At 37.0% G+C, this 10,145-nt stretch overlaps 1 protein-coding gene across 1 annotated transcript; it reads left to right on the top strand.

Annotated features, from left to right (window-relative positions):
* Window positions 1-699: 699 nt before the first annotated feature.
* Window positions 700-7,629, top strand: LOC149001849 (uncharacterized). The gene is made up of 10 exons (XM_089138547.1): window positions 700-1,509; window positions 1,685-1,818; window positions 1,971-2,033; window positions 2,130-2,219; window positions 2,295-2,460; window positions 2,958-3,150; window positions 5,139-5,974; window positions 6,125-6,739; window positions 6,834-6,899; window positions 7,502-7,629. Exons 1-10 carry the CDS (start codon window positions 943-945, stop codon window positions 7,601-7,603), a joined length of 2,832 nt encoding a protein of 943 aa, XP_088994673.1. The 5' UTR covers window positions 700-942; the 3' UTR covers window positions 7,604-7,629.
* Window positions 7,630-10,145: the final 2,516 nt, after the last annotated feature.

Raw genomic sequence — 10,145 nt, 5'->3', positions numbered from 1 at the left:
CCGAACATGATGAACAAAATTACATATAAAAAACCCATCCCTTAGCTCCCTAATCTCCATGATCAAATCAACAACCTTCCAAGATGTAGAAAAATGTCCCTGAATAGATTGGATGGCCACCATGGAATCAGATCGAATTTCTATCATCATCAAACCCATTTCATGAGCAGTCTCCATGCCACGCTTGATCGCATATAATTCCAATCGAGTAATATTTTTCTTATTACTACCACCTGCCAAAGCAAAAATAACCTTACCATGACGATTTCGGACAATAGCTCCGTACCCATCAATGTTTTCTCGACTAGAACCATCACAATTTAAAGCCATCCAATTACTTTCTGGCTTGGGCCATCTATGACAAACTGCATTGGATCTTTTGTTAAACTGGAATCTTACATTAGCCTCAGGATATTATTATTATTTTTTTGCGCCAAATAGTTTTTTTATAATAGGAAATGGTGACTATTATATATATCCCATGAGAGGCTCATAATGGTTACACAATTATTGTCGAGCAATGAAAGCAACATCGACTTTATGGCAGAGACTTAATTTAAAATAATAATAATAATAATAAAATACAAGAAATAAAAAGTAGAGGCTGGTAGCCTGATAGCGACCGGCCAACTAGATTCCATTCTCTCCTCTCCTTTGACAAGAATCTCAGGCTCTCGGCAGAGGACTAGGAGGCTGTAATCTTGCATAAGATGGACCCCCCACCTTGGGTTCCGAAATAGATGGAGGGTTCTTCACTAAAGCTACTGCTTTCCCAAAACTGCAATTTAGTTCTGTTATTTTTAGTGTCTTCAATCTTTGTTGTTCACTCCATTTTTGGCTGCAATGGCCCAGCAGGAATCAGCCAGAAGGTACAAACCAACAAACCTTGCCTATGGCTCCATTTTACTCTGTTCTCTTTGATGAGCAGACTCAATTATCACCATGGTTGATTGGTTTTTGAAGTCCTTCATCTGTGCCTTCTTATTTTCTGTCAGCAGCTTCTTTGTATTTGGTTCTTCTTCTTGTTTCCCCAGACCGACTAATCCAATATTCCATCAGAAAACAGATAGGTTCTGGGAATTTGATGAGAAATCCAATAGTTGGGTTGAAGTGGATTTGCCTTTTGATTTGATTTCTTGCATCAATGGCAACTGTACCAAAGTAGGTTCTATTTCTCAACCGGGTAAGAAAGAGGATCTATTGGATAAAAGATTTGATACTCCTGAAGAAGAGGAGAATTCAGAAACTATGGACAATGACAGAGAGATAGCAGAAGAGGGTCCTGATCAGATCCTTTTGCCTGTGAGAAGGAGAATTTCACTCACAAAAATATCTGAAACATCTATTTGGGTTACAGGAGAAAGTGGGTCTATCTATGAGAGGTACTGGAATGGTGTTCAGTGGGTAATTGCACCCCATGATTTACCAACATCATTAGGTCCTGCAGTTTCAGTTTTCATTGTGAATCAAACTATTCTGGCACTATCTGAATCAGGAAACCTTTATCAGGTACAGCTCTGCATCTAATTCTAATTTTAGCTATGGAATTAAAAACATGGTAGACATAATTTTTGATAAAATGTTTCCTCATTTCTAGAAATGAGAGAATCACACACTAGTTATATAGGTAAGTTGTAGATTTTGGTCATCAAAATTAATTTAGTTTTCTTCTCTTTTCTTCCAGATGCAACTCAGTGAAAGTTCACAGCCAATTTGGATTGAATGCACACCTACACTTAAGCACAATCCACATGGTATGGAAACATCAGAACCAACTTCTATCTTGATCAAGTCTGGGGTTGTTTCTTATGACAAAGGGTGAGTAAATCACTCTACATTGTTGTTACAATAGGTGAATCCCTTGAACTTGGTTGTTTCAAGATCAAGAAATCTCTAGTGGAACTGCTCAACATACTAAAGCATAGTGGCATCTCTTTGACCAATGTTTCTGTTATATGGTTTCTTTCCAGGAAAGTTTACTTCTCCACAATGGATGGATCATTGTTGGAACTTACTGAAGTTGAGCCTTGGAGGTAACAGAATTATTTGCCAGTGCACAATTTTAAGATTCTAGTTCAAGCATAGAGCTGAGGAACTGCTTGGAATTTGAAGATGATTTCATTGAACAGGTGGATATATCATGGCAAACCCCCTGGCGCCAATGTTGCAGCCATAGCTGATGCTGCCACCATCAAACCTGATGTAGTATTTACAATAAGGTATCTCCTCCCTGTTCTAGAATAAATTCTTGGTGAAGAAAAAAAAATATAATAACAGGAGATCTTTTTGTGCAGTTCATCTGGGGATCTTTATGAACTAGATAGGAACTCAAAGCCATCATGGAAGAAACATCTATGGAGCAAAAGTTTTAAGCAACAATTGTTTTTGACACCATCAAAGGGGTGCACTATACATGGCTTGATTGGAACTCATTCTACTTCCTTGTTCCTTTTAACAAAGGTATTATTCTGAAACGTTTATTTATACCAATGTCATATCCACTGCTGAAACATGGAACAGAAACTGAACTATTATGTCAATTTGTAGCTTTCAGCAAGTGATGTTGCCATTAGAATCTTGACATCAAATAGATACAAACCCCTAGATTCCCCTGATTACCACTAACAAGGATTTCACTGGAGTCACAATCCAGAAACAAAAAGTATAAAAGAATATCAATGGAGTCTATTGATTTTGTTCTCCATTGCATATTATGACTTACTTTACATTGAGTTATCCTACTACACCAATGAAAATTTTATTTTACTTTCCCACAGATCTAGCAAATAGAGTCTAATATGAGTACTTATTGGGCATCCTTGTCTATGAATGAACAATGCAAAGTGCACCATGGAACTGTTCAGGATGACCAAGTTAAATTTAAACTGTCAAGTTTTTAAAGTTATTAATCCCGATCCCATGTCACCTTTGTCTGAAAAAAGTTTATAGCTATGCAGGATGGTAATCTGGTTGAGAGGCGGCTGCATCAAAGGAAGTGGGGATGGATAGTTCATGGCAGTCCAATTTACCACCACTTGACATCCATCACAACAGTTGCACAAGATGATGATTTAAATGAGAAGATATTCTCATTGTTCTTCACTACTTCTGTTGGATCTATTTTTGAATTTCGACTTCCTAGATATTCAGGTGAATGATAATTTAGCTTGCACTTAAAACTAACACTTAAGATTCTTTTCCCCAGGTGGGGCTTAAGGTTTATAATTTAGTCAGATTACAGATAACATGTGGATTAGTTTTGAATGACTCATGCAGCCAAGGTTCCAATTATTATGCCTAATAGCTTTTTGAGAACAAGCAACTAGAACAGGTCTGGAAAATAGTACTATTTCTAGGCACATCACTATAGACAAGCATTTGCAGTTGCAAAATCAAAAGTCCAAATAAAATTCCATGAGTTGTAAATGGGATGGAATTGTTTGGCTCTGCTAACTACTGTGTAATATTGCTGTTTGCCTTTCTATCTACAATAGCATGTTTTGAGATGATCATTGCTTGAAAATATATCATAAGCTGCAATAACAAGAAACTTTTAGAGTGATGCTGCTTATACCCTCGTTCCTTTCCACAATTTTCCCTTCTTTCTTCAGCTTGTGATTTTTCTTGCATTTTAACCAGACCCAATAACTGGGGAATGATTCTTGGTCACTGAACTACCTGGCTCTATTAGATAGCTGTAATTACTCCAAAGGATATCTTTTATTATCCAGTAGTTTCCTTAGTCTTATGAAAGTTACAATAGTTAATGCTTTAGCTTCTTTTGCCCTTCTTGTAATGTTGTTAGAAAGAGGTAATCCTAGATCACATATCTTAGGGGATCATGGACTTCAGGTTCTGCAAATGGTTGTGGATAATGGAGCTAAATAGATACAAGAGTACAAAGTAATAAAGCCGAAAGACAAAAAAAAATATGTTCTATAGTCACTCTCCTCTTGCTTTTTCCTATTCATATTTTTGCCTATTAAAGGTAATTGATGATGATAGTATCACCGTCTTCAATTTCTTTAAAATCCAAAGGAATTTCTCAAGACTTTCAATAAACTGGCCAGGACAACCAAGCTTTGTTGCTAATCAATGCTACGGTGCCAAAATCAGGCTTCCAGATTCTCTGGCTTCCCAAAAGACAAGTGAACTTTTTTTGAGCAACTAGAGTAGACTTGAAAACTGAGGTATGTTTACATCTCCTCCTAGCCTGTATTAAATACACTCATAGATTTCAGGGCCTTGTGTTCATACAAGTCCAAATGCAAGCCTCATCTATGAAGAGCAAAAAATCTAGGAGAAACTGATGCTTCCATTCCCCAGAAGTTTTAGTTATGCTTATCGATAATAACTCTGTTTTCTTAGTATCTCTGCTTCCAAAGTGTTCTATGCTTGTTTATTGAATTGATTTTCACATGATTATTACAACGGATTTATTGGTAATTGAGCTCTCAAGATCGAAGGTTGAACATACTTGGACTCTCAACATCATCTCCAGTTAGTAAGCATTTGACATCAAGTCTTGAGACAGTTTATAATTCTATATTTTTTTAGTGAACTTCTAGTGTTGGCCTAGAATTTATTTGGAAAATTATGTAGAGAGGTCTTTGGTGCCTTATGCTAAGTCCTTATCAGGTCATTTCTTTTAAGTCTGGAGGCTATAAGGCCTGAAAAATGCTCTTAAATATAAGAAAATGAAGTGTGGGAGAGGCCAAAAACCCTCTCTGCTCACTTACCTTCTTCCTTTACTTCTATTCCCCAGCAAACCTTAGAATGACTAGCCAGTCAACCTGACATTTTCAGGTATCAGATAAATCATTACCATGCTGAACTCTAAATCCACTAGAAGGGCAGATTAGGCTTCACCTTGCATTACGTATTACTATGGTGATTGAAAAATCTTGATCTTCACATGTCCCTGCTTGGATGAGAAAAACAATTTCAAAATCAGGTAGAAGTGGTCCCTAGGTTTGGCATCAAATCAGAAGCTTTTTGGGTTTGTGAAGATATTTTTTTATGCATTTCATATCAGGAGATAAATATCCATGTAGATAACATTTGAAGTAATTTACCATGTAGAAACTCTATCCTAGACAAGCATGGTGTCCTAATTGAAACTTTTCTGCTGAAAACAGGTGGTACTCAGGGAGATAAAATGACAGAGCAATGGGTGAATCACATGCATCCATTGAATGCAAAAGCTGCAAGAGGTATTGCAGGCCTGCAGAGTCAAGTTGGAAGGATATTGTTTCCTCTGGATGATGGTAGACTGGCAGAGCTGCATTTATATGGCATTGGAAAGGAAGGACCAGCTCCAACTCAGCAGGTTAACATGCGAAGAAAAGCATCATTTAAGTATGAATGGTCAATCCTAGAAGCTCCAGAAACAGAGGGATGGAATGCAGAGTATTGCACTGAAGAAAGGGGACCCTCAAATTGCATCACGGGCATAAAAGATGGACCAAATGAATCCAGAGTTGCAATGCCAACAGCAAGCAGGAGAAAGCTGGTTCAGTTTCATCAAAGTTACCTGGTCCCTGGTGCATCTAGCATTGGAGCCAATTCTCCTGATCAAAATAACTTCTCGGTAGACGGTACCAACACAAATTTCCGCATGCGAGTAATGCACACAAGCATGTCATTTTTTGTTGTCACTGACTATGGGGTGACTTTTGAGCATCTAAATACAGAGGATGTATGGTTCTGGCTAAGACATGAGCATCCTACAATTATGAAAGGAATTGTTGGAAACTACAATGGAAGTTTGTTTCTGGTTGACATAGATGGGAACTTACTCATCAGAGAAAGAAGTGGCAATGAAGTAGAATGGCTAAACTGCACTGCCATGAAAAATGGTGCACAAGTGATGGGAGGTCCTCCATGGGATAAAATACTCGGTAAATCTTTGGAGCTTGGAGCAGAAGATGCGCTCTTCTTTGTGAGCAAAACTGGAAGATTGCTTCAATTTACAGTAAGTAGGGGAGATACCAACCTTAGTGTATCCGTTAGAACAATAGTGCTTAAGAATTATGGTCTAGTACTATTAAACAAATTTTCAAGTTCTAACACGAAAGAAATCTTGTTATTCAGATTTATACTAACGAAGCTACTTGCTATGTAGGTTGCCTTGAGAAAGTTCGAGTGGAAAGACTGTCAACACCCCCTAAACAGCAGAGTTGCAAGTATAGTTGATCAAGAAATGTTCAGGACTAACATAGTCTTTGTCATTGGAAGAAATGGTCGACTCTATCAGTATAACAAAGTGACAGAATTATGGCACGAGCATTATCAGTCCCCACATTTGGTTCTATCAAGATTGCCTGGAACTTCTATGAGACCATCATCTTCATCATTAACAGGTTCCCTATTTATGATTTCCGAAGATGGTGGACTTGTTGAATATCAATGGAACCCAATGGATGGATGGAGTTGGGTGGAACATGGAACACCATCTAAAAGTGTATTTTTGGTTGGTTCACCAGGGCCATGCTTTGAAGGCAATCAATTTTTCCTTATAGGCTCAGATGGTGAAGTTTATCTTAGGTATCTGGATGAAACAACTTGGAAATGGAGAAGCTATGGTTACCCATCTGCAGATTATGAAAATTTTGAAGGTCATACCCTAGCAGGAGATAAAGTTACAAGGATCGATAATTGCGTTGATGAAGTGATCATGGCTGGCTTCCAGAAGAATGTAGAAGATTTGTATGATCTCAACAAAAGCTGTGATACTAAGGTATGTTGCAGTTTCTTTATATAGAAATGACATAAGTAGAAATCGAGTTAATAAGATCAAATCAACAATTTTTTTATGGCTTTGTCTTATTCAGGTGGCAACAACACGACCAATCCCATTTTCCGAGTATTCAGTTATCTTTGAGCTACGAGATGGCAGGGTAAGCAATCAAATCCTGTTTGTAAACATTCCATAATTTCCTTACAGAATCTCAGGAGTTGAAGTTCCATTGATCCCCATTCTATAATATGGTTGGAGAATGAAATGAGAAGTTCAACAAGAAAAGATATAGACCTCTCCCTCCCTTCAGGGTAAAAACTTACTGGTTTTCATTTTATCTGGTCTTTACCTGGAAAGAAACTGAAGCTTGATAGAATTAGAATATCAAATATGTTTAACTTGCTTTAGTTATACTTGAAAGAAGACATTGAATCCTCACATATGCTGATATTCCAGTATATTGGCAAAAAAATAATGCAAATCTCTTCCCCCCAAATGAGTAAAAAATGGAGTGCAAACTTAAATTCCATGAAAATTTTCTTAGTATTCAAAGAACATCACCACTATGTTGAACAAGATTTTTGAATCATTCACATTGAAATATAATGAAAATAAAGTTAATAATTGTTGTATTTCTTTTCTTTTTCTTCTTTTCGTTATAGAATGACCCTTTTAGCAAAAAAATAATGAAAATAAAGCATATGAAATCATTTTTTCTAATTTTATACCAAATTGATGGCTAACATCTTTATCTTATGGCAGTTGGCAGAGTTGCACAGAATAGATGACACTGAGTGGATATGGACGCGAACCATTGTCACTCCGATGAGCCAGTGCATGGCAAGTTATGGATTAGCATCGTGACATAAAATAGAACCTCATAAAAATAATACTGATGTATCAATCATAGAGAGTTGATACATGTGTAAAAATCTTAAAATATTTCTAGTTATTGTAAAAAAGATCAAGCAAAAGAGCCATCAAGGCATCAGTTGTATAGTTCAAGCACAAGATGTAACCTAGTTGAGGCATAATTGAAATTTACGATGAATAAAATTGAAGAGCAGGATTTGTAGTTGTGCTATTATATTGTTCAAGGAATTTCAATGTCATAATTGTAGATTACAATACCACAAAACATATGGCCTATTTTTTATGTGATTTTTGTATACTTCATCTAGTATTGTCACATGGATAAGTATCATGTTATTATGGGTAGACTTACCCATCTACCTGTTTGTATCAGGTCAGCCGGCAGTCCAGTCATTTATCAGTATTGAGTTGCTTATCATGCTTAGATTGAATCATGACCATCAACTGAGAACTAAATATCTGACGGATTAGATGAAACCAAGGCAGGTTCCAATGTCTATAAATATAAGAAAGATGAATGTAGAGGTAAGACCCTTCATTTTATCTGCTACTTTCCTGCTTTTTAGTCTTTTGAACTTAGGGTTCCTATGAGCTCTAGTTCTCTTTCCTCCAACGTTCAACTAACTCGTTGGAGATGGATCGCCGATCAAGCAAATCGACTCCGTTTCTAATTATCTTCTTCATATTACTTGGAGTTGTAGGCCAGCAAAGATCCAACCAGTTTGGACCAGAACAATCTTGCTTGGTGTGATATACTATCTCAGAAGTTTTGACACTAATATATCCCAAAAGAAAGAGCATTTTAACATACAAATTCAAAATTCCCGTTTCGTTCTGCATTCTAGATAATGATTTTCAATAAATTTTTTTTCATATTTTTGGTTTAAGGTTTGAACAAGAGAACCAGGAAAGGTGTCAATGATAAATTTCATATTTTTTATTGAGGAAATATAATGGGTCTTCAGAGATGCCATATTGAATGGTTTAATCAGTTCAAATCTTCTTTTCCATCGTTTGTAAAACTATAACGGTATTTCCATATTGCCTCAAGATGAAAGAAAAAGAAGTTAGTTTCTTTTGTCAAAGTTTCACATGAAACGGCAAGGTGCCATTTTACAGTCCGTAAAAACGGCACCATGCCATTTCACAATCCTACAAAACGGCATGGTGCCATTTTAAATTATAAAGGGGTCTCACATGAAATGGCATGGTGCCGTTTAGGTCAGTAAAACAACACTATGCCGTTTTAAAATATAAAGGGGTCTCACCATAAAAAACGGCACCATGCCCGCGCGGCATGGTCCCGTTTTAAATTATAAAGGGGTCTCACATGAAATGGCATGGTGCCGTTTTTGCTGGTTTGTGAAACGACACCATGCCATTTTAAATTATAAAGGTCTCACAAATTTAGTGAAATGGCACCTTGCCATTTTAAATTATAAAGGGGTCTCACATGAAACAACATGGTGCCGTTTTAAATTATAAAGGGGTTTCACATGAAACGGCATGGTGTCGTTTCACGGTCCGGCGGCCCTGCCATTTTAAATTATAAAGGACTCACAAATCTAGTGAATGTCATTTCATAGTCCTGCGAGAATGATGCCGTTTTAAATTATAAAGGGGTCTCACATGAAACGGCAAGGTGCCGTTTAGTAGGTTTGTGAAACGGCACCATGCCATTTTAAATTATAAAGGTCTCACAAGTTTAGTGAAATGACATCATGTCGTTTCACAGTCCTACGAAACGGCATGGTGCCATTTTAAATTAAAGAGGGGTCTCTCATGAAACGGCATGGGGCCATTTTCCAAGTCTGTGAAATGGCACCATGCCCTTTTAAATTATAAAAGGGTCTCACACATTTAGTGAAATGGCACCATGCCATTTTAAATTCTCACACATTTTAGTAAAATGGCATGGTGCCGTTTCACATGTGCACAAAACGGTGAAACGGTACCGTGCCGTTTCACAGGTCTATAAAATGGCACCATGCTGTTTTAAATTCTAAAGGTAACATACATTTTAGTGAAACGACATAGTCTTGCAAAACAGCACTATGCCTTTTCATCACAATGATCACAGTGACGAAATGGCATGGTGCCTTTTCACAAGTCTATGAAACGCCACTATGTCGTTTCACTAAAATTTAAACGGCACCATGTCCTTTTGTCAAATGCTAATTAACTTCTTGGGATTAATTTAAGCATTTTTAGCCTGTCATTACAATGATGGTTTCTTCATTACTTCAGAACTGCATGTATAAGTTGGTAATTCGTGATCTACACATTCGATTGGGGCTGTAATAGGATCATGTTGCCCTGTTTTTGGGGCCAAAATTTTGAGCTCAAACAGAGGTGAGCTAAGGAAGGTTCAGACCATCTTGGCAAAAGTTGAACCGTTACATAAGATCTAGAATCTATCATTTCCAAACTTGATCTTGAAAATGGATCATGCATCTTACTTGAAGAAATATAGTCGAGATATTAGACTAAAGTTGTTCTATAATGGACTATGATCCAGGAATTTGGCAAATAA

Source organism: Hakea prostrata, chromosome 10 (genome assembly GCF_041222555.1).
Source record: "Hakea prostrata isolate BN-2017 chromosome 10, UWA_Hpros_2, whole genome shotgun sequence".
NCBI lineage: Eukaryota > Viridiplantae > Streptophyta > Magnoliopsida > Proteales > Proteaceae > Hakea > Hakea prostrata.
The sequence above is the reverse complement of the archived record's forward strand: the minus strand, read 5'-3'. Positions and strand labels throughout refer to the sequence as shown.

What these genes read in the sequence shown, in the direction of transcription:
- LOC149001849 (XM_089138547.1), top strand. Translation starts at nt 943, where the DNA reads ATGGTTGATTGGTTTTTGAAGTCCTTCATCTGTGCCTTCTTATTTTCT. An exon ending in ACTGAAGTTGAGCCTTGGAG is followed by an intron (nt 2,034 to 2,129) that starts GTAACAGAATTA and finishes TTCATTGAACAG; the next exon opens with GTGGATATATCATGGCAAAC. An exon ending in GAAGATTGCTTCAATTTACA is followed by an intron (nt 5,975 to 6,124) that starts GTAAGTAGGGGA and finishes CTTGCTATGTAG; the next exon opens with GTTGCCTTGAGAAAGTTCGA.